Raw genomic sequence first — 25,565 nt, forward strand, 5'->3', positions numbered from 1 at the left:
GTCTTCACTGGTAACCAGGGTAAACATCGGGTTACTAAGCGCAGGGCCGCGCTTAGTAACCCGATGTTTACCCTGGTTACCAGCGTAAATGTAAAAAAAAACAAACAGTACATACTCACCATCTGATGTCCGTCAGGTCCCTTGCCGTCTGCTTCCTGCTCTGACTGAGATCCGGCCGTACAGTGAGAGCACAGCACAGCAGTGACGTCACCGCTGCTCTCTGCTCTCACTGTACGGCCGGCACTGTCAGAGCAGGAAGCAGACGGCAAGGGACCTGACGGACATCAGATGGTGAGTATGTACTGTTTGTTTTTTTTGGTAACCAGGGTAAACATCGGGTTACTAAGCGCGGCCCTGCGCTTAGTAACCCGATGTTTACCCTGGTTACCCGGGTGCTGCAGGGGGACTTCGGCATCGTTGAAGACAGTTTCAACGATGCCGAAGTCGTTCCCCTGATCGTTGGTCGCTGGAGAGAGCTGTCTGTGTGACAGCTCCCCAGCGACCACACAACGACTTACCAACGATCACGGCCAGGTCGTATCGCTGGTCGTGATCGTTGGTAAATCGCTATGTGAGACGGGGCCTTAACTCTGAAGGATTTATCACTAAGAGATTAACATTGCCTGACTACATTAGTCCAGCAACGCCCCCTCCTGTGATAAGCAGCTCACTGTCTATGCATATTGTGTATACAGAGCCTGGTGTGGGCGGGATTAGCTGTGGTTAGCTGTGATGTGGGGCGGGGGCAGCTTCCTCAGCTCTGCTTCATTCTAAATCTAAAAAGATCTGATTGTGTCAGAACAGCTCTACCCAGTAATCTAAGTGTTACATCTTTGGATTCAGCTTTTCTTTGCCTACATTACGCTGCTCTCAGATGAGGTAGCAAAAACCTGATGACAGAGTCCCTTTTAATAAAACTGAAGTGACTCTTTTCTTGAAAAAGATTACATTCCATGTTTAGGTGAAATGTACACAGGGCTCATTCATTGTTGGTGCCATTTAGGTTCTCCAGGCTGTGTGCCAACAAAGCTGCATGAGCTCAGTCCTTAGACGATTATAGTGTACAGAAGTGTATAGTACAGGATCCATACAGTAGTGTTCAAAATAATACAGTCCAATATGACTAACCAGATTTATCACTGTTTTTGGTATAAATTATATTACCACATGTCAAACAATTTACCAGTTGGTGCAGTAGATTCTAAGAAAACCAACAGATTTGACATTCATGATCTGCATATTTTTGAGTCGGTGTATTAGAATAATTAATTGACAGGGGGGTGTTCACAACAATAGCAGTGTGGAGATCAATTAGTGAGGTCAATCATTCTGTGAAGAATCAGGTGGCCCTTATTTAGGGGTGACGCCAGGACATGTTGTACATGCATTTCTCCTTGAAAGTCAGAAATATGGGTCGTTCGAGACATTGTTCAGAAGAACAGTGTACTTTGATTAAAAGAGTTGATTGGAGAGGGTAAAACGTATAAACAATGATCGGCTGTTCATCTGAAATGATCTCCAATGCTTTAAATTGGAAAACCAAACCAGAGAGACGTGGAAGAAAACAGAAGACGACCATTCGAATGGATGGAAGAAGAGCCAGAATGGCAAAGGCTCAGCCACTGATCAGCTCCAGGATTATCACCGACAGTCTCAAGTTACCTGTGAGGACTGTGACAGAAGTCGCCTGTGTGACTCTAATTTCTTAATAATAATAATTCTATAATAATAATCTTTTAGCAAGAAGTCTCCGCAAAGTCCCACTGTTAAATAAAAAGACATGTACTGAAGCAGATACAATTTGCCAAAGAACACATCAACTGGCCTGACGAGAAATGGAGAAACATTTGTGGACTGATGAAAGTAAAATTGTTCTTTTTGGGTCCAAGGGCCGCAGACTGTTCGTCAAACAACCCCTAAATTCAGCATTCAATCCACAGTACGCTCTGAAGACCGTGAAGCATGGTGGTGCCAGCATCATGATATGGGCAGGTTTCTCTTACTATGGTGTCGGACCTATTTACCACATTCCAGGGATCATGGACCAGTTTGCATATAATAAAATACTTGAAGACGTCATGTTGCCTTACGCTGAAGAGGATATGACCTTGAAATGGCTGTTTTAACAAGACAACGACCCTAAACACACCAGTAAACGAGCAAAATCTTGGTTCCAGTCCAACAAAATTGAGGTTATGGAGCAGCCAGCCCAATCCTCGGACCTTAATCCGATAGGACACTTGTGGGGTGACCTTAAAAAAGCCGTTTCTGAGGCAAAGCCAACAAATGCTAAAATATTGTGGGATATAGTCCAAGCATCCTGGGCTGGAATAACAGGTGACACGGGACAGAAGTTGGTTGACTATGCAACATAGATGGGAAGCAGTTCTAAAAAACTGAGGGCATACAACTAATATTAGGTTAATGATTCCCAGGAATGCTAAATCGTCATAAAAAATAGTGCATATTGTGAGTTTGTAAAGACTCTGTGAAGACTTTTGAGAACCATGCAGGTAAGAGTAATGTAACAAAGCAAAACAAGGCAGCCACCCCACTCCCAATATGTTGCCTACATACTACCCACCTAGTTTGTGATACACCGTTCTCGTAATTGTGAGTTCTTTCAGGCCATTACGGCTGAGATATTTTCAATTATAAAAAATAAATAAATAGTAATATATAGAATGTTTTGAAAAAAAAAAAAAACTCTGTAGAAAATTTATATTTTTGTTCTCCACCCTTGGACCTATTGCCTACTGCAGTTAACCCCTTCCCGACATTGGATGTAACGGTTTGTCCTATTTTGTGGTGCGTTCCTGTAAATGGACATACCAGTATGTCCTGGCAATCATGCGGGCACAGGAGCAGTGCCCGCATGACCGTGGCCGGGAGCTTGGCTTAAATGATACCCAAATACCTGCTGTCACAGCCAGCAGTGGTGACCGCACCAACACCGGCTATTTAACCCTCTAATTGCTGTGATCAACAGCGATTGCAGGATTTAAAAAGCAGAGAGATGGAGCAAGCACCCCCGACAGAACGCCTTTTAGAACATGCTGCTGGCATTACATCAGTGTATTACTGACAAATACAATGCATTGAAATATATTATATCCCTCCAAAGAGGGACTAAATAAAAAAAGTTTAAAAAATTCTAAAAATGTTGGGGAAAAAAATCACACAAAACAAAAAAAATTATACCAATAAATATGTACCGTATATACTCGAGTATAAGCCGAGATTTTCAGCCCATTTTTTTAGGCTGAAAGTGCTTATACTCAAGTCATTGTCGGCGGGGAAGGGGGAGCGGCGGCTGTCACATACTCACCTGCTCCTGGAGAGGTCCCTACGTCTCCGGTGGTCTCCGGGCACGGACAGCTTCTTCCTTTGTTGAGCGGTCACATGGTACCGTAATGAATATGGACGCGACTGCACTCCCATAGGGTGGAGCCGCATATTCTTTACTGTAATGAGCGGTACCAGTGACTGCTCAACGCTGGAAGAAGCTGTCAGCGCCCGGAGACCATCTGTAAGAAAGAAGCAATGACCATGCCGAGAGCAGGTGAGTATAATGGGGAGGGTGAGCAACATTGCGCAATATTCACCTGTCCCCGTTCCACCACCGGGCGCCACTCTGTCTTCCGCTTCCTCTGCAGTGACTGTTCAGGTCAGAGGGTGCGATGACGTGTATAGTGCGCGCCGCCCTCTGCCTGAACAGTCACTGCAGAGGACGCAGAAGACAGCGGCGCCTGGCGGTAGAACGAGGACAGGTGAATATCGCAAGTGCCGGGGGCCTGAGCGACGAGAGATGAGTATGTCATGTTTTTTTTTTTTTAATCGCAGCAACAGCATATGGGGCAAATGTTTCTATGGAGCATCTTATGGGGCCATAATCAGCATTTGTGCAGCATCTTATGGGGCCCTTATTAACCTTTATGCAGCACTGTATGGGGCAAATGTCTCTATGGAGCATCTTATGAGGCAATAATCAACCTTTATGCATCATTATATGGGGCACATTTTCTCTGGAGCACTTTTGGGGCCATTATTAACCTTTGTGCAGCATTATATGGGACATATTTTAATATGGAGCATGTTATGGGGCCATCATAAACTGTATGGAGCATTATATGGGGCGTATTTTGCATGGAGCATTATGTGGGGCCATCATGAACTGTATGGGGCTCCTGATTCAATATGGATATTCAAAAACACTTAACCTACTGATGTCTCAATTAATTTTACTTTTATTGGTACCTATTTTTATTTTTGACATTTACAGGTAGCTGCTGCATTTTCCACCCTAGGCTAATACTCGAGTCAATAAGTTTTCCCAGTTTTTTGTGGCAAAATTAGGGGTCTCGGCTTATACTCTGGTCTTCTTATACTCAAGTATATACGGTATATTCATGTAAAAAACAAAAAAGTACACCTATTTGGTATCACATTAACGGGAACCTGTCACCCCCCCCCCAGGCGTTTTTAACTAAAAGAGCCACTTTGTGCAGCACTAATGCTGCATTCTGTGAAGGTGACTCTTTTAGTTCGGGTCCCTGCAATTCTGAAATAATTACTTTTATAATGTGCCCCTCATACCTGAATTTGTCAGGGGGGCAGGTCTTTTCCCCCTGACACAAACGCCTCCCAGCTGTCACTCAGGGCCTCCGAGGCGCCGCCTCCATTTCCTTCATGAACGTCCCCGGGGCCTGCGCTGTAATTTTTTATTTTTTTTTTATTTCCGGGCATGCGCAGTTTGCGCTTCCCTTCGAACTTACAGCACAGGCGCCGGGGACGTTCATAAAGGAAATGAAAAATAACGTATATGATAAATACATTAAGTGAGGTATTGGTCAATATTTTAGTCAGAATATACAAGCTTGCAACCCACGTCAAGGGTCCTAACACTAAAATAAAAAACAGCATGCAGAACAGCATAAAAACAAACAAAAAAAATATTCCTGAATTGCTGATTCTGCCTCACAAAAATCGGAATAGAAAGTGATCAAAAAATGGCATGTGCCCGAAAATGGTAACAATAAAAAGATCAGTTTTTCTCGCAAAAAAACAAGCCCTTACATGACTGTCAGCAGATATATAGAAAAATTATAGCTATTAAAGTATGGCGATCTAAAACCTTTTTTTGTAAAAAGAAAAAAAAAAAACCCAAAAAAAGCAACAACCTTTTTTTAGTTTGTTATATTAGCCAAATATAAAAAAAATATAAATCTGGTATAACTGTAATTGTACCAACCCAAAGAATAAAGTCTTTTAATCACTTATACTGTATGAAGAGCGGTGTAAAAAGAATAAATAGAACAAATTCTTGACCTGCTGTTGATTTGTTCATTCTGCCTCCCAAAAATCGCATTAAGGGTCAGCACACATTTATCCTGCGCTCTACACTGAGCGCTTACATGTTTGGCATTGCTGTAGCAGTGAGAACCCTCGTAATTTACAGGTGCAAGTCTCCAGAAGCATGAGCTGGGCACTCCAATGTACTGGGCACTACTACGGCAGATTTGCAATTTTCTCTAAGGAACATCCACTGATGCTTGTTTCTGGAAAGCACCTATGGAGTCAAAATCGTCACTGCACCTACAGGTGTAGATAAATTCCAAGAGTGGTGTAATTTCCAAAATGGGGATTCTGCTCTTCAGGCACTTAGGGGCTCTGTATATGGATTAAGCAAACTATTCAACAAGAATTTGTTCTCCAAGAGTCAAATAGTGCTCCTTTCGCCCCACCCCATCCCCGAGTCTCGCCATTTGGCTAAGCAGTACTGTGCATCTACTGTGGGGATTTGCCCCATTCAGCAGAAATTGCGACAAATGTTGGTGCCATTTTTACCCGTTTCCTCGTGTGAAAATGTAAAACTGGGGATAAAGCAAAATGTTTTATATATTATTATGGCACCTCAGGGGCTCTGCCAATGTGACATGGCACCCTCAAACCATTCCAGCAAATTCTGAACTCCAATATGGCGCGTCTTCCCTGCTGTGGTTTGCACTGTGCCTCAAAAGTAGTTTTCAACCACAAATAGGCTACCAGTGTACTCAGGAGAATTTGACAACACATTTTGGGGTTCATTTTCTCCTGCTATCCTTGTGAAAATGAAAAACATTTTGGGACTAAAACAACAATTTTTGTGGGAAAATCTCTATTTTTTTTTTCATCTTCACTGATTAATGTTGTCAAATTCTGTGAAGCACCTGTGGGTTCAAGGTGCTCACCATACATCTAGATAAATTCCATGAGGGTTCTAGTTTCCATACTGGGGTCACTTGTGGGAGGGTTTCTTCCACTGTTTAGGCACATCAGGGGGTCTCCAAATGTGATATGACACCCGCAGACCATTCCATCAAAATCTGTGTTCCAAAAGCGTTACTCCTTCCTTTCTGAGCTTAGCTGTGCGCCAAAACATTGGTTTTCCCCCTGATATGCGGTATCTGCCTACTCAGGAGTAATTGCACATCAAATTTTGGGGTCAATTTTCTCCTGTTACCCTTGTGAAAATAAAAAAAATTGTGGCTAAAGTACCATTTTTGTGGTAAAAATTTGAATTTTGTTTTTTACTTTCACTGCTCAACATTATAATAATCTGTGAAGCATCTTGGGGGCTCAAGGTGCTCACCACACATCTAGTTAAATTCCTTGAGGAGTGTAATTTCCAAAATGGGGTCTCTTACGGGGGGGGGGGGGTGTTTCTACCAGGCCTGTGGAGTCCCCAATTACCCTGACTACCAACTCCACAGCACTGCCTCACTGCTGAGCATGTACATAAAGTGCAGCACAGATTCATCTCAACTAAAAGCCTAGATTCTTACATCAGGAACAGAACAGACATTTATAGGACATATTATAAATTCCCCCAATTATTATGAACAGCACATCCTTCACTGAGATACTGAACCCATTTGTTTTAGGAGTTTTATACCGACTCCTCCAAAATCGCCATTAACTCCGACTTCGACTCTACAACCCTGGTTTCCACTGTTTAGGCTCATCAGGGGCTATCCAAACGCGACATGTCATCTGCTAATGATTCCAGCAAATTTTGCTTTCAAGAAGTCGAATGGCCCTCCTTCCCTTCCAAGCCCTGTTGTGCTTCCAAACAGTAGTTTTCCCCCCACATGTGGGGTATGTGCATGCTCAGTAGAAATTGCAAAACAAATTTTGGGGTCCATATTCTCCTGTTACCCTTGTGAAAATGAAAAAATGTGGGTCTAAAGTAAAAAATTTTGTGAAAAAAAAAAAAAAGTTAAATGTAAATGTTTTCCTTCCATTTTGCTTCAGTTCCTGTGAAGCACCTGAATGGTTAATAAACTTCTTGGATGTGGTTTTGAGCACCTTGAAGGGTGCAGTTTGTAGAATGGGGTCACTTTTGGGTACCGTATTGTCTGTCATATAAACCCCTCAGTCACTTCAAATGTGATGTGGTCACTAAAAAATGGTTTTGTAGATTTTGTTGTAAAAATGAGAAATCACTGTTCAACTTTTAATCCTTCTAACTTTCTAATCAAAAAACATTGTTTAAAAAATGGTGCTGATGTAAAGTAGACATGTGGGAAATGTTATTTATTAACTATTTTGCGTGACATAACTCTCTGATTTAAGGGCATAAAAATTAAAAATTTGAAAATTTTACCAAATTTCCGTTTTTATTCATAAATAAACACTAGTCTTAGCGAAGAAATTGTACCACTATCATGAAGTACAATAAGTCACGAAAAAATAATCCCAGAATCGGTAGTATTTGTTGAAGCCCAAGTTATTATTTGGCCTGGCCAGGAAGATGAAAACGGACTCGGGGATAAAATGGTAAAACTGTCATACGTTTTTGCACAGGCAATGACCCCTTTTTCTAAATCCCACTCGTTTTTTTGAAGAAGGGTCAGGGCCAAAGCAAAACTGCAAAAAAGTTTCACAGTAGCACAACATTTCTGACTTTTTGGTGGGAGTTTTCAGGCATCGATGGGATGATAAATTTCCTCTTTAGGCTTTTAGTTCCTCACCATCCTCGATATCTGCTGTCAGGAAATGACAACACTGTTTATATTCAGAAACTGTAAGCTTTGTATAATACAGAGTCTATTTCTTAAAAAGAATAAGAAAGTATAAAGCATATTAGAAATGTTACGTATACATCATCTATGATCCATATTGAGGAGCTGCTCACAAACCTTACATTGGCGGAACCAGACCCTCCAAGTGTAGAGTGGTCGGCTCCTAATGCTACTGTACATTCTCCTTGTTCCTTTCAGGGAACGGAGCAGGTCCCAACAATCAGACCCCAATTATCCTGTGGACAGGTGATAACACGTTTATACCAGACAACCACTTTAATAATTACAGCTGATTGCCAACTTCTATTTCTAAGCCTTCATTAGACCATTCCCTTCAGGATCGTTTGTAGAAATAGAATTCTGGTGACATTTTGGAAATTTTGGAAACTAAACACAAAGTTTCATGACAAGTTGTGTGTGCTGTGTATCTGTTCTGTTCATAAATGGACCATTTGGTGTCAATATTCACTTTATAAATAACCTCTGTTGTCATTAATTCATCTTCTTTTACAGACCCACGCAAGTGAAATGGCAATTAATGTTGGCAAGCTGTCACAGAAGAAGTGGTGGGTAGCGTGCTTATGCGGTCACACTTGTCTAAGTTTTATGCTTTGATAATTAAAAAAAAAGACAATGTTTAGTTTGGAAATTAAAAACCATTCTTCATCATTCTGACTACTGACCACCTGGCAGCATTGATGTACTGAGTAGAGTATGGCTATCCTAGTGCTATCTTATGTGAGAGCGTCGTGGGAACTGCTCATGTAACCCTACATCTTTTTGAAGGCATTGTAACTGTTTATTGAGCTGAAGGAGTAGTACGGCGCCTTCTAGAGGCCAGAACCTCCAGAAAACATGAATGAAGGAACTAACAAAGCCTTAGCTGTGGTGCATTTAAAGGGAAGGTGCTATCAATGGTTTTTTTTGAAAAATGTAAAGTGTTAGGCCAGTTTCACACATCAGGTTTTCGTCGTCAGGCCGAATCCGGCGACTTTTGAAAAAAAAAAATGGATCTGTTGCAAATTGTGAAAAACGTATTCTTTTTTTTTTTTTTTGCCGGATCCGACAAGAAGAGAGAGAGAATTTTTGACGGATCCGGCAAAAAATGGATGAACCGTTAGGCCATCCGGTGCTAATACAAGTCTATGAGAAAAAAAACGGATCCGGCAGCAAAAAAAACGATCCGTTTTTTTTTCAAAATTTGCCGGATTGTGCCTGACTGCAAAAACCTGATTGTGTGAAAGTAGCCTTAATGTTTTACTTAAAAAACGCGACCAATTAGCGAAGCGTGGTTCAAATCCCGTGCCAATTCGCGGCGGGACTGCGTCAGTGAAGCCAGGGCCAGCTCCAGGTTTTTGAGGGCCCCAGGCGAAAGAGTCTCACAGCCCACGTAGCATATAACACAGCCAACCTAGTCTATAGCACAGCCATGTAGTATATAGCACAGCCACGTAGTATATAGCACAGCTATGTAGTATATAACACAGCCACGTAGTATATAGCACAGCTATGTAGTATATAGCACAGCCCACGCAGTGTATAACACAGCCCACGCAGTATATAACACAGCCCACGTAGTATATAACACAGCCACGTAGTAATTGCACGCCCACGTAGTATATAGCACAGCCCACATAGTATATAGCACAGCCCACGTAGTATATAGCACAGCGACATAGTATATAGCACAGCCCACGCAGTATATAACACAGCGCACGCAGTATATAACACAGCCCACGTAGTATATAGCACAGGTCACGCAGTATATAGCACAGGTCACGCAGTATATAGCACAGGTCACGCAGTATATACCACAGCCCACGCAGTATATAACAGCCCACGTAGTATATAACACAGCCCACGTAGTATATAACACAGCCCACGTAGTATATAACACAACCCACGTAGTATATAACACAGCCACGTAGTATATTGCACAGCCCAGTAGTATATGGCACAGCGACATAGTATATAACACAGCCCACGTAGTATATAGCACAGCCTATGTAGTATATAGCACAGCCCACGTAGTATATTGCACAGCCACGTAGTATATATCACAGCCCACGTAGTATATAGCACAGCGACGTAGTATATAGCACAGCCCACGCAGTATATAACACAGCGCACGCAGTATATAACACAGCCCACGTAGTATATAGCACAGGTCATGCAGTATATAACACAGCCCACGTAGTATATAACACAGCCCACGTAGTATATAACACAGCCCACGTAGTATATAACACAGCCCACGTAGTATATAACACAGCCCACGTAGTATATAACACATCCACTTAGTATATAACACAGCCACGTAGTATATTGCACAGCCCAGTAGTATATGGCACAGCGACATAGTATATAACACAGCCCACGTAGTATATAGCACAACCCACGTAGTATATTGCACAGCCACGTAGTATATAACACAGCCCACGTAGTATATAACACAGCCCACGTAGTATATGGCACAGCCCACGTAGTATATAACACAGCCACGTAGTATATTGCACAGCCCAGTAGTATATAGCACAGCGACATGGTATATAACACAGCCCACGTAGTATATAGCACAGGCCACGCAGTATATAACACAGCCCACGTAGTATATATATAACACAGCCCACGTAGTATATTGCACAGCCCAGTAGTATATGGCACAGCAACATAGTATATAACACAGCCCACGTAGTATATAGCAGTGTGGGCACCATATCCCTGTTAAAAAAAAAAGTATTAATATAAAAAATAGTTATATACTCACCTTCCGGCGGACCCCGGATCCAGCCCAGGCCTTTAGCGATGCTCCGTTCCCAGTAATGCCTTGCGGCAATAACCTGTGACGATGTAGCGGTGTCGCGAGACCGCTACGTCATCTGGGGTTATTGCCGCAATGCATTCTTGGGACTGGAGCGTCGCGAGGAGCGGGAAATACTGCCGCGGACACCGGAAGGTGAGAATATAATGATTTTTTTTTATTATTATTTTTAACATTATGTTTTTACTATTGATACTGCATAGGCAGCATCAATAGTAAAAAGTTGGTCACACTTATATTGTTAATATCATCGATAACGGACTGCTAAAATGCTATGTGGGCGCTGACTGGAGGGGAGAAGGGAGGGGCCAATTCGCGGCTGGACTGTGCCTGTCGCTGATTGGTCGCGCCCAGCCGGCCGCGACCAATCAGCGACGTGGGATTTCCGTTAAGACAGACAGACGGAAGTGGACCTTAGACATATATAATGAGAGAGAAAAATTTCCACGGCAATTCTGCAACTCCTGCCGCGGGTATATTGCATGCGGAATTGGTATGCGTATTCCCGCTAAACACTAGCGTTTTACAAGCGTAATTAGCTTGCAGAATGCTAGCGTTTTCCAAGCAATCTGTAGCATCGCTTGGAACACTGATTGACAGGTTGGTCACACTTGTCGAACATAGTGTTTGACAAGTGTGACCAACTTTTTACTATTGATGCTGCCTATGCAGCATCAATAGTAAAAAGATCTAATGTTAAAAATGATTAAAAAAAATGGTTATTCTCACCTTCCGACGGCCCCCAATCTCCTCAGTGGTGCACGCAGCGGCTTCCGTTCTCAGGGATGCTGTGTGCGAAGGACCTGGGATGACGTCATCCCAGGTTCTTCGCACACAGCATCCCGGGGAACTGAAGGCGGGAGCACTCCGGGGGCCATCAGAAGGTGAGTATATCACTATTTTTTATTTTAATTCTTTTTTTTTTTTTTTTTTTTTTAACAGGTATATGCTTCCCAGGGCCTGGAGGAGAGTCTCCTCTCCTCCACCCTGGGTACCATCCGCACATGATCCGCTTACTTCCCGCATGGTGGGCATAGCCCCATGGGCAGGTGTTGGCCAGGTCTTATTTCCTGCACTGTACAGAATTACAACCAACATGTACCAGTGATACAGTCAGAGCCTAAGGTTCTGGGAAAAAGCAAGAATCTTAACAAGGCAACTATATCACGTGATCAGTAAGGTGAAGAATCAGAGGAGAAGGAATTAATAAACTTGATTTGTTTGATGCTGCTCATGCTGATGCCATGAAACTTCTAAAACTTAAGGAAGTCTGTGACTTCTTTCTTGCTCAAACAGATAAAGGTTGTGGAAGCATGGAACCATTATGCAGAAAACTGGCCAAGGTGAAGGAAATAATTATGAGCGAATTGCCGGCAGAGAAAGTAAGATAAAAAGGAAACTGAGCGAGTTCAGCAGGCGACAGCATCGGATGATCTTTGCAGTAGTAGTTGCGACAACGAAAGTGATGAGGGCGAAGGGCATTTTAGTTCCAAAAAACGCAAGTCTGTAAGATCTGTCAACATTGTGACTCCGGAAGTTGCTAAAGCTCTAGACAGAACTAATACCAGTGACAGACAAGCGACCTACCTGCTTGCCGATGCTTCTCAGGCTCTTGACCATGATCCAGTCTCACATTGTATTAGGGGATCTATGAGACAGGCTCGTCGCCGTCATCGAGAGATTGCAGCAAATGCTGTCAATGCTTCCTTCATTAGAAGTGGACCACTGACTGGACACTGGGACGGGAAAAGATTTGCAGACCAGACCCTCGATAAAACTACTGAGCGACTGACAGTACTAGTGTCAGAAGGAGGAACTGAGAAGTTGTCGGTCCCAGAGATGCCCAACAGCAGCACAAGCTCAGGCTGTATTCGAGGTTCTGCAGGATTGGCAGCTCTTGGATAAAGGGAAATTTCGGTCATTTGACACGATCAATAGTAACACTGATATAAAGGCCGGTGCGTGCGTCCTCTTGCAACAGAAACTGTAGAAAGAACGGCCGTGTAGGCACCACATTCACGAGCTAATTATTGCAAGCATGTTTAATAAATTGTGTCCGGCATCAACAGGTCCAAATATAAAGTAACGTTTTTCAAGAGATTTTCGGCTGCCTGGAATCAGCTGGATAAAACCAAGTTTTTGGCTGGAACGGAAGATGACCGTTTCAACTGAGATAGCTCCACTTATGGGGTGTCTAGTTTAAATTTTGCGCCAACCAGCTTGCACAATGCCTTCCAAGAGATGATTACAAGGAATTGTTAATGCTGGCACTGGTGTTTTGTGGTTCGCTGGCAAACCCCGACCTACACATCAATATTCCAGGCGTCTACCATTGAGCGCGATGGATGGTCAAAGTGATATACGCTCTGAAGATCTTCATGTCTCGTCATCAATTTCATTTAACTTTGGCATGGTTAAACAATTTCCGTCAATTTCTCTGTCCCCCATGACGGCACCACGGAGAGAGGGGATCCGCCCATCAAGGACAGGAAACCTACAGATAAAAAGGCGGTACCTCTCTCCCGCATCAGTTTGGTTTCCTGTCCTTGACGGGACCTGCAGCAGATCTTACCTCAGATCGTCGTTGGATTCCGGGGCCAGTCAGACCGGTTCAGGCAGCGGGGGTTCCCTGCCTCGGCTAGGCTGGGCCACCCGAAGCGCCACCGCTGGGATCAGTAGGTCTCTAGGGTGAGCGGGGGACCGCAGCAGCAGCACTTCGGCTCCTAGAGGAATCCTCACTTGGTGGGGATTCCACATGGCACACCCGCGCGAATTCCACTGTGAGGGGTCCCTCCATAGGTGGAGCACGGCGCGGCAATGCGAGCGGCGCATCAGGAGACAGCAGCGGCGTGTTGCCGGCTTCCTGGTTTGTAATGCGCACGCGCGGGTGCCGCAATGCCTTCTGGTCGATACAGGGCATTCTGGGCGGCGCAGGGCTTGCTGGGACAACGCGGGGCATGCTGGGGTTCGCGCATGCGCACTGCTAAGCGTCGGGGAGCGCGCGGAAATCGGCGCGTGGAATATTTAAATGAAGCCTGACTCCCTGGCTAGTTGCTCTAATGGAGTACAGCCAGCGTTCCCCAGCAGCTATGAGTGACCCCGAATTACAGGGCTCACCAGCGCAGCAAATGCAGGCACCGCAGCAGCAGCAGCAGAAACGCCGGCAGCAGGGGCAAGGGGCCTCTCATGTCCAGCGGCGTGGAGCCGGAGCGCGGTCTGGATCTCAGCACAGCAAAAATTCTAGTGCTGCATCCGGATCAAAGGAGCACCAGACAGTTGATACGGACCATCCACAGCCGGTACTGAGGGTACACCAGGTGGTGAGTGATCTCCGTGAATGCTCCGGCTAATAGAGCCTACCTTTCTCTTGCTTGTTTTAGGGAAGGAAGAGCGCAGGGAAGTCCAAACACAGGATCTGCGCACTTTGTAAAGAAGATTTACCTGCCTCATGGGAAAAAAGATTATGTAAATCCTGTATGGAGGAGACTCTCTGTGAAGGGCTTCCGGGGTTCGCCACAGAACTCAAAACACTAATTAAAACTCAGGTGGAAGATACCTTTAAGTCTCTCCAGGAGGGTAAAAAAAAATTAAACAAAAAACCCCTATATCTGATTCTAGTGACTCGGATAGCGGGGAGATTAGTTCAAATTCCTCTGATTCTTCATCATCCTCTTCATCATCATTTTCTCAGGGAGGTCGTAGTTGCTTCCCATTAGAAGAAACGGACTCCCTAATTAAAGCGGTCAGAAGTACCATGGGTCTTGCTGAATCCCACACTAAAAAATCAGTCCAAGATGTTCGGTGGACTGGAGCAGAAAAAAAGAAGGGTGTTTCCCCTTAATGATAAAATACAAGCCTTAATAAACAAAGAGTGGAAAAAAACTTTAAGAAAGGCCCTGCTTACACCCAAAAGGAAATACCCTTTTGAAGACCCTAAATGCTCCTTTTGGGAAAAAGCACCCAAATTAGACGTAGCAATCGCTAAAGCGTCAAAAAAGTTTGCCCTACCTTTTGAAGACATGGGGGTCTTGAAAGATCCCATGGATAAAAAAGCGGATGCTTTCTTAAAAAGTTCCTGGGAAGCAGCAGGAGGGGGCCTAAAACCAGCGGTGGCCGCAGCTTGCACTTCCCGCTCCCTTATGGTGTGGCTTGACCAGCTGGAATCCCAGCTCAAGGATAAAGCTTCCAGAGACAGTATACTAAATACCCTACCAGTAATGAAAGGGGCAGCCGCTTTTCTGGCCGATGCGTCAGCAGACTCCATCAGGCTTTCGGCCAGGTCAGCGGTGTTCTCCAATGCAGCCAGAAGAGCCCTCTGGCTCAAATGTTGGCCTGGAGACCTCCAAACAAAGGCTAAACTTTGTAATATTCCCTGTGAAGGAGAATTCCTTTTCGGCTCTACTCTGGATGATATTTTGGAAAAGGCAGGGGACAAAAAGAAGTCCTTTCCCGTCCTGCAATACCCATCTTACAAACGTCCTTTTCGGAGTGAAAAATTCTTCCGTAGGAAGCCCCCCAGGCCACAGGACAGATGGGAAGACAAAAAGAATAAGAATAAAGGGTTTATTTTCAACAAAAGCCCCACCGATCCCAAAAAACCCTCACAATGAACTTTTGCCCCAGGTGGGAGGAAGATTGTCCCTCTTCCTCTCAGCCTGGGAAAAGATAACCAGCAGCGCCTGGATTCTGGATTTGATACAATCGGGACTAAAATTCAAATTTCTTACGTTCCCTCAGCCGTCCTTCCTGGTGACATCTCAGAGAGCTTCTCCGCAGGAGCGGATAGCTCTGGAACAGGAAGTCACAACGTTATTAAACAAAGGGGTTCTTCGGGAGGTCCCCCTCCAAGAAAAGGGGAGAGGGTTCTACTCTCCGATTTTTCTCAGGAAAAAGCCAGACGGGTCTTTCAGGACAATTATCAATTTAAAAAATGTAAACAAACACCTGATTGTAGAACCTTTCAAAATGGAAACAATAAAGACAGCAGTCAAAATGTTGTTTCCGTATTGTTTCATGGTAGTACTCGACTTAAAGGACGCATACTACCACGTCCCATTCACAAAGACTTCCAAAAATTCCTCAGGGTGGCAATCGAAATAGAAGGGATGGTAAAGCATTATCAGTTTACAACCCTCCCGTTCGGTCTCGCAATAGCCCCACGGGTATTCACCAAATTGATAGCGGAAGTCATGGCAGACCTCAGGAAACAAAACACCCTAATCGTCCCATATCTGGACGACTTCCTGATAATAGGGAACTCTCCCCAACATTGCAAAAACCAGCTAGAGTTAGTTATGGACTCTTTGGAAAGCTTGGGGTGGCTCCTAAATCTGAAGAAGTCCAGACTAATACCGAGTCAGATTCAGGAGTACCTGGGAATCACGTTGGATTCCATCTCCCAGGAATGTCGCCTACCCCAAGAAAAGATCCAAAAGATGGTGGGGTTGGTGTCCAGGGCAAGAGATCTCCCCTCTATATCACTTCGAGAAGCAATGTCTCTCCTTGGGTCCATGACAGCCTGTATTTCTGCCGTCCAATGGGCCCAGTCACACACAAGGGAACTGCAATGGCAGATACTAGCGGAAGAAATTTCCCTGAAAGGAAATTTAGAAAGTCAGTTCACCTTCTCATCAAACACAATTCTCTCGCTAGATTGGTGGACAAAAGACAGCAATTTGGGCCGCGGTCTACCATGGGTGATCCCAGTGTCAAAGGTGGTAACCACAGACGCAAGTCCCTTCGGCTGGGGGGCTCACCTACTCGATCTAGTGGTTCAGGGGACATGGTCAGACGACGTAAAGGAAGCATCCTCCAACATGAGGGAATTACTGGCAGTAAAATTCGCTCTTACAGAGTTCCAAAAACCCCTTCACTCACATCATGTAAGACTGTTTTCAGACAACAGAGTGGTAGTGGCATACATAAACCATCAGGGGGGAACACACTCTCAACCACTGATGGAAGTCACACATTCAATCTTACAGATGGCCGAGGAAAATTTAGTATCCTTGACGGCACTTCATATAAAAGGGGTGGACAATGTCAAGGCAGACTACCTGAGTCGGGTCTGCCTAAAACAGGGGGAATGGGAACTGAACCAGTCCATATTCAATCAAATAACGGAGATGTGGGGGGTTCCGACAATAGATCTCTTCGCAAACAACCTAAATCGAAAGGTGACCACATTTTGCTCCATAAACCCAGCAGGGAACCCGGGGGCGCTGGACGCTTTCATGATTCCTTGGAAGCACAAACTGGCCTATGCATTTCCCCCTATCACACTGATACCAGCGGTTCTGAGGAAAATAAGGGAAGACAGCGCCCGGGTGATATTGATTGCCCCTTTCTGGCCGAAGAGAACTTGGTTTTCCTGGGTCAGAAGGATGTCCATAACAGACCCGTGGATACTCCCAGACCTGCCCAACCTCCTATTCCAGGGTCCAGTATCACACCCGCAGGTAGCGAGGTTACACATGACAGCTTGAAATTTGAGAGGGGGTTACTGATAGAGAAAGGTTTTTCTCAAGGTCTAGTTTCAACCCTCTTAAAAAGTAGAAAATTAACAACTACTAAGCAGTATGGTAAAATCTGGAAGAAATTCCTCTTTTCCTCAGGGGCTAAAGTCTCCGAAGGAATCCCTCTCAAATTGGTGTTAGAATTTCTGCAAAATGGGCTGGAAAAAGGCCTAGCCACTAATACACTGAAGGTGCATATTGCCGCACTTGGGGCACTGTTTAATTACAATCTAGCAAGGAATCGTTGGGTTTCCAGATTCGTTAAGGCGGCAGAAAGATCTAGGCCTCTACCCTCACGTAGAGCCCCACAGTGGGACTTAAATCTAGTTCTCACGGCCCTTACCAAAGCACCCTTTGAGCCCTTAAAAGAACTTCCCTTAAAGATTCTATCCCTTAAGACCTCCCTTTTGGTAGCCCTCACTTCAGCCCGAAGAATTAGCGACATACAAGCCTTGTCAGCCGGGCCACCCTTCACTCTAATATTGGAGGACAGGGTGGTGTTAAAAACTGATCCGGCATACTTACCAAAAGTGGCCTCCCGGTTCCATAGGTCCCAAGAGATCTCTCTTCCCTCCTTTTGTCCTAACCCTAAAAACGAGGGGGAAAAATCACTACACACATTGGATGTTAGAAGGTGTCTCATCCATTACTTGGAGGCTACTAGGGAGTGTAGAGAGGAAGTTTCTCTCTTTGTGTGTTTTCAGGGCCCTCGGAAAGGCAAAAAGGCCTCCAAGGGTACGTTGGCAAGATGGATCAGAGATGCCATCAACCTCGCGTATTCCTCAAGCGGGATGCCAGCTCCAGGGGAAGTTAAAGCTCATTCAACCAGGGCGATAGCGGCTTCCTGGGCAGAGAGAGCCGGAGCAACAATAGACCAGATATGTAGAGCGGCTACTTGGTCTTCACCCTCAACTTTCTTTAGGCACTATCGGTTGGACTTAAATTCTTCTTCAGACCTTACCTTTGGTAGAAGGGTTCTGGAAGTGGTAGTCCCTCCCTAATGTACAGGCTCTGCAATTCTCTCCGTGGTGCCGTCATGGGGGACAGAGAAAATAGTAGTTACTCACCGATAACGGTGTTTCTCTGAGCCCATGACGTCACCCGTACATTCCCTCCCTCACGCGTGGGTGTGCACATTCTTATAATGTTTAGTTATGTATATAATCATTAAGCACGCGGTATCTCTATTAAGGTTTAGTAATGTTGAAACATTTGTAATCATTAACCTGATGTTCCCTTCATGCTCTGTTAACAAACTGATGCGGGAGAGAGGTACCGCCTTTTTATCTGTAGGTTTCCTGTCCTTGATGGGCGGATCCCCTCTCTCTCCGTGGTGCCGTCATGGGCTCAGAGAAACACCGTTATCGGTGAGTAACTACTATTTTTGCACTTTTACTGTCCGCCTACACCTGAAGGCTTGGTGCCTCTGTCAGTTCTCAGCCACATCACTGCGAAATGACTCGACATTACTGCAAGAACTCATACATATAAAGGAATCAATACGCCTGTGGCACCTCAGCGAGATTATGGTGGAGATTACTCTGTCATCACAGAAGGCTTCAATACACAGTTTGAACAGGAGATTTCAACTTCCAGCACTCTTTAGAATCTCACTTTAGCACTTCTTTAAGAACTCAGTTTTCCAATAAGTTTTCACAAAGGAAACACGTTCCTCCAAACTGTATCTGTACGCTGTTAACAAAAGAAGAAGGAATTCAACGGGAGTGAAATGGCACTACACACAAACTGCCGACTCGCAGAAAGGAGTGCAGCCAGCCTGTCTCGTAGTGGAGATGGCCGGCGGGGCGGCAAGTCGGCGAGAGCAGTCGGCACAAAGATGTTGGGTCCATATTCATTACTGTAATTAGTGGTACCATGTGACCGCTCTATACAGGAAAAAGCTGCCGGCGCCGGAGAACCAGGGACGTGCAGGGACCGCGCCAGGAGCAGGTGAGTATGGTTAGACAGCTGTCGCTCCCCCTCCCCTGCCGACCCCTGGGTATGACTCGAGTATAAGCCGAGAGGGGCAATTTCAGCCTAAAAAAATGGGCTGAAATTCTCGGCTTATGCTCGAGTATATACGGTACTTTTTTTTTTTTTTTTAACTCTATGCAGATAGTTTACAACTCTGCATGTTTTATATGGAACGTGAAATGCTGTAATTATCTCATATATTGTTTTTATTTTTTTCAGGCAACTATCAGAAAGCGCTGGATAAATATAAGGAAATTCATCAGAAGTTCCCCGACAATGTTGAATGTAAGGAACTTTTTTTTTAACTTTTACCATTATTAGAACATCTCAATATAATAAAAATATACTTATTGAATTACGGTAGTTAATATTAGTTTTCCCAATATTTTGAAGCAAACAAAAACATCATCCATGGTGCAGGAGCCTTACTTGAAGTATATAGTTAATTGATACGGACATGTGGATGATTAAAAGGCAGACAGGTGTAACAAACCAGCTTACCCCTTTAAATTCAGGGCAAATTTAATATACCGGTACATATTTTACATTGAAGATTTTTCTGTCAATTTCAATTCTGCTCTCCAAAAGGTGTTCTACTTTCTCATTAATGATCCACAGGCCTGCGCTTCCTGGTGCGGCTTTGCACAGACATTGGGTTGAAGGAAGTTCAAGAGTATACAACGAAGCTAAAGAAGGCTGAGAAAATGAAGGAATTAAAGGAGCAGGTAATCCTTCCTTCTCTCTAGGGACTTTATGGCAAAACAATGATTCTGACCAGAGACATTTATAGATAATCCAGAGGTTACACCAGTGGTGGTCAGGGACGGGAGGAGAATAAAGAGTTAGCAGGCTGACTATGTCCTTCTCTTTTAAAGCTTTTAAGAGTTTGAAAAACTGCTCAGTGCACTGATTTGGTGTTCCTGTGACTATAAAAGAAGGTAATTGGGAAAGCAGACACATGCTGGGCCTGTCAATTTCTTCTTCTCCTTTATTGGCCCCCTTACCCACCCATATTTCCTATAAAATGTTTTAGTTGTGAGCTACGCCTGGTTTCATTTTTCCTCCCCTTTCAGATGCGGCTGGTTTGGCACATGGAGAGGTAGGACATTAGCGATGGGTACCAGCCATATTTAAGTGCACCTTGACGTTGTTGGATGGTGTTTCCATTTTTAACGTCTAGGTGCACCTTGCCGTGGTTGGATGGTGTTTCCGTTTTTAATGTCTCTAGCAATATTGGAGTACGTGTATTCTCGTACTTGTCATGGGCTTTCTATTGTCACAGCAGCCTCTGATCACATTGTCATTCTCATTATACCTTGTTATAAAATCGTGTCATTCATTGTTGCCATACAATTCTTGTATTGTGACAGACTGGTTTTCTTTTATGTCCTAAACCTATAAAAATATTGTTAAACAATTGCGTCTCTTTTTACAAGACTGGGGCTTTGAGGAAGTCGAGTCCAATATTTGCTTTAGTCTGTGACTCTTGATTCTAGGTTTAGTGCCCTTTTAGCTCCTGTTCATAATATTAATAAGAATGATAAAGGCGAGTTACTCAGCTTGTTTAGTCTGCTAAAGTAGAGAAGACAAACACATTTTGCAAGCGTAAGGAATTGATTACGAGAGACCGCGATACGTCACCCAGGCTTGTGCGCTATAAACTGTTCCAACAGCAGGAAAATTGATAAATTGATCCCAAATGAGATCTAACGTAGATAAAAAAGAAGAAACAACATTTTAGGTCCAACATAAAACTCAAGTCTGCTACAAAGCTGCATTTTTCCGGTAAGTTTGTAAGCAATGTCTCTTATAGGCCTTAATGTATGGGTCCGGTAAGTTTGTAAGCAATGTCTCTTATAGGCCTTAATGTATGGGTCCAAGAAAAGTCCTCTGGCCGTCCGACATTACATGGACAACTGCATCATAGCTTTCTATGCCAGTGATGAAGCTTTGAGGCGTGCTTGTTCCAGAGATGGGAAACTTGCAAGCTTCAGTAAAGACATATTCTGATGTGCGCACAGAGGATGTGTACAGTACATCATATAATTTACAAAAAAACCTGCCCATAGAATGAGAAAGAAGGAGCTGATCATCCACCAACGGCCCCATTCTATCACAATGTCTGTACACGGCTTATTGACAGATGGAAAGGTAATCTCCAGGTATCGGGTTTTATACATTTCCAGGAGAAATTACAGAGGATTTTCTGCCCGATGGAAGATGCTTTTCCATTGAGGAAAGTACAAGAATTTACTAGATCTGACATGTCAGGAGAGCTACAAGGTCCTTGATGAAGAAGCCTTTGGTCTTGGCTCTTTTCATCTTTCGAATGCAGCAAACCTTGATCTAGGCGCTCAATGTGAGAGACTAAACAAGCGCCAGCGGGTGAATATTTACCGATTTGCTGTCGTTTAAGCTCCTGTTTACACGGACAAACTGCGCTAAATGATGCGTAAGGAATCATCTGTAATAGATCGTTCAGTGCACATAAACTGCAGGTGTTCTCGGCAGCACAAATCTTATTTACACAGGACAATGCGCTGCCAAGAAAGATAATTTTTGGCAGCCTCTATATACTGCAAGATGATTATGAGCCGAGAGTTTCTAGGAGCATTTCTCCTCGATAATCTTTAAGTGTAAATGCACAATAAGGCCCTGTTTTTATTCTTTTCAAAATGTTATTTCTGAAAACAATCCGCTAATCTCCCTGTGATCTACCACCCTCTGCCGATCTGTCTTATGATGGATGCAGCGGATGTGTGACTGGCCCCATTGATATGTCTAGACACCCCTAGGTCTGTCTGACCATATTCCCTGTTGTAAGGGCATTTTTACATGAGTCCTTACAGCTTATTATCTGGCATTTAAAAAAAAAATGAAATAAATGTGCCTAAGCACTAAATGGGCATGTAGTTGCTAACATGTAGTTACCTGCCTGTTGTACCCGGCGCCGGTCATTGGCCGCTCCTGCCAACCGAGCAGTGGTTTCTCTTCCTGTTGACGGGTGGGACTACTGGCGTCATGCTGATTGACAGCCACCTTCTCCCAATTAGGCCAACTGTCAATCAGCATGACACCAGTAGTCCCGCCCTGTCACTAGGAAAGGAACCTGCCGCTCTGTTTACGTGATGCCATGACGTCAGCGCCAGTCTGTGACTGATCTGTACTGGTGGAGAATGGCAGCAACTACCCATCTGTTACTGCTTAGCACAATTGTTTTTTTTCCTTTTAAAGTCCCGGATATACCTTTATAATACACCAGCTGATGTACTGGATAGTAATGCAAGTATGCCAGAATATTATAGTTAAAAAAAAAAAAAATTAAAAAATAATAATCCATGGGAAATAAAAAAAAAAAAAAAGCAATCTAAAAGATAAAAAAAAGCACACTTGTTTGGTTGTTTTTTTTTTTTTGTTTGTTTTTTTGTTTTATTAAATTGTTATGTCTACAAAATAAAGTAAAGGTATTTTTAAATTCTGAATCCAGATATATATTAGTCCTCTGTAGAGGCAAACATTTGGTTTGGCGTAATAAATTATTTACAGAGTGGTCTATATTCAGGGAATTGAAGCCAACATTCCACGTAAAAGCTATTTCCTCTGCAAATTCCCATCTTATTTCTAAAAATCTTCTTTAAATTAATGTTTGCGCAAGTGTTTTCGTTCTCTTCCAGCCTGCATAGATCTTGCCAACATGTCCGTTTCGCTAACTCTTTATTTGCGGCCATTGGTTGAAGAGATTGCAGATTCTGTTATGTTTCATGGGAAGCAGCGCCACGGGTCATTCCTTCCCCACAGCCAGGCAGATCCCATTATGTGCCACTGGGACCAGTCACACATCATTGTATCCACCAGGGGGTCAGGGATCAGGGGGAGACGAGAATGTTTTCAGATATACGACCAACAAATAAATGAATATCTTTACTCGATTTATGCATGCAATCAGTTTTTTCGCCATCCTTTTCTTTTGCAGCGTGTAAAATCTGGCAGAGATGGCAGTGCCCGCAGCCGGCGGGAAGGAAGAGAGGGCAGTGCCAGCAGTGGTAAGTCCTGACTTTTATATTTTTATTGTTTTCTGCCGTAACCCTTTGTTAGGAGGATGCTGCAGTCATACGTGCCGTGATAAGAAGGCCATAGCTGTGCTTTGGGCCTGTAATCATATTTTTCCTAATAAAAATAAAAATTGTTTTTGATTGTATGAAAATTATAATGTCGCTCATTTTTTTATTGAAGAGGTTTTTTCCATTGGGACATTTTAGACTTGTTTGAGTCCGATTTTCCCCTTCTTTTGTAATCTGCCGCCTCTTTTTAATCTGGAAACACCTCTGCATCTGCACCTCGTGTCCACGTACCATGTACTTGTTACATTTGGGTGTAGATGTAAGTGCAGGCTCTGGAGAGGATGAATTCTGGGGTGGATATATGGGACGCACTGGCGCTCGGCAGTGCAGCGGGTGACTAATATGTTGTCACAATGCAGGGGGTTGTAGTTCTGATTTCTAAATGCAGAAAGATATGCAACAGCTGCTCCGCTTCATGTGGGGTTATAGGTCTGCTCGGATTTACATTTCCACAACCACAGAATTTTCACGGATAATAAAATCCTAATGGAAACAACTTGGACCATTCATCTGAGCTGTCATTGCTTTTTAGTCGGCAAGTGGGGTGTATACAAAACAGCCACAATCTACAAAAACATGTGTGTAGAAATTATTCCGCTTCCAAGTAAGAAAGGTAAATCCAAATAAACATGGTATGGGAGGCCGAGAATATTCTTAGGAAATTGCTGACGTAACTCAGGAACCAGCACATGAAAGCAGCTAACCTCCTCCGAGTTCTGGGAGTTTTTTATGCTTTTTTTAACTAGTAGAAAAAAAATGCACAGGAAATAAAAAAAAAAACAAAAAAAAAAAACTAAAAATGCACACATTCTACATCACCCCATTATGACAATGAAAGACAATGTCTTTCTTCACTTATGAGACACTTCTCCTCCTCCCCCCTCCTCCTGAACTTTTCATTGACACTAAAATCCGTCTTTCTCAAAACAAGACAGACTACCAACTCACTGATGTGTCAGATTACAGCTGTCTATTGAAATCTATGAAGAGGGGAGGGAGAAGCAGACTGAGCGATACAGAGAGAAATAGAGATTTTCCTACTTTTTTCTAGTGTTTTATGTCACCTCTGTGCTGGATTTACAGCTACACTGCTCACTGCTTCTGATTAGACCTTCAGTTTCGTATGTAGCAAGCTTCATCAGACTATGTGCTGTGTCACAACATTGCATTTCTTGTGTATGCGGTCCAGTACTGTTATAGCTGTATTGCACACAATACGTGTAATTACAGAACAATAATATAATATTCACATTGTGTAAAATATTCCTCGAAGTTACTTTATTAACCCTCTATCCGCCCTGTGACACAGATGGCCTCCACTGCTACTCCCAGTGCCATACATTTTGAATACTGTGCCCAAATAATTGTGATTGACAGCTGCCACCATTCAGCAACATGATGGGCCACCTACCCCATTAATATTAAAAAGGACCTGTTGCTTGCTTAAAAAATTGTGTTAAATACGTGTTAACATCTCTGAGCTCCTCTTTTTCTGGCGCTCTTTTTTATTTTTTTGTTGTGTCTCTCCATTGCAGGTATATTCACATTTGTTGCTTTTGGAGCGCAGTATGTGAAATCTCGTCTTGAAGACCAACTGGGCGGTTTTTCAGAGTATTTCTAGGGGTGTACCCTTTCACTCCTCCCTCCCAGACACTGCCAATCACACTTAGCCTGCTACATCAGCTGCTGAGCTATGATTGGCAGAGTCTGGGTAAGAGGGGTGAAAGCGCACGCCTCCAAGGAAGACTCTGAAGAAAATACATTTTCTTGTGAATTTGAATATCTGTGCCAAAGAGTAACACACCACAAAACAGAAAAGATTGTAAAAATCCCTGAGCTCCCCCAATTCGGACAAAGGATTTAAGTCAATTTATTTGAGCAAGTGACAAGTCCTCTTTAAGGGACAGTCCTGGGCCTGAGTAAGGCTTTCAAGGCTGTCTGGTGGGAATCCCTGTAAGGATATAACTAAGGTATGCTCGGAGAAAAAATGCACTAGAATATATGTAATTGCACCACTTTAATTATGGTGAAACCTGTCAGTTGTTGTAAACTCCACACGTTTTTACTTTGC

At 43.6% G+C, this 25,565-nt stretch overlaps 1 protein-coding gene across 3 annotated transcripts in view; it reads left to right on the top strand.

Moving 5' to 3' along the window:
* The window catches only part of IFT88 (intraflagellar transport 88), a 73,353-nt gene that overhangs the window by 42,686 nt on the left and 5,102 nt on the right, over positions 1 to 25,565 (top strand). For all 3 annotated transcript variants that reach the window (XM_077298372.1, XM_077298371.1, XM_077298373.1), the window contains exons 21-24: positions 8,577 to 8,629; positions 19,593 to 19,658; positions 19,992 to 20,098; positions 23,347 to 23,416. In XM_077298372.1, the coding sequence (XP_077154487.1) occupies positions 8,577 to 8,629; positions 19,593 to 19,658; positions 19,992 to 20,098; positions 23,347 to 23,416 (296 nt within the window). The remainder of the gene's footprint in view (positions 1 to 8,576; positions 8,630 to 19,592; positions 19,659 to 19,991; positions 20,099 to 23,346; positions 23,417 to 25,565) is intronic.

Source organism: Ranitomeya variabilis, chromosome 3 (assembly GCF_051348905.1).
Source record: "Ranitomeya variabilis isolate aRanVar5 chromosome 3, aRanVar5.hap1, whole genome shotgun sequence".
Taxonomy (NCBI): domain Eukaryota; kingdom Metazoa; phylum Chordata; class Amphibia; order Anura; family Dendrobatidae; genus Ranitomeya; species Ranitomeya variabilis.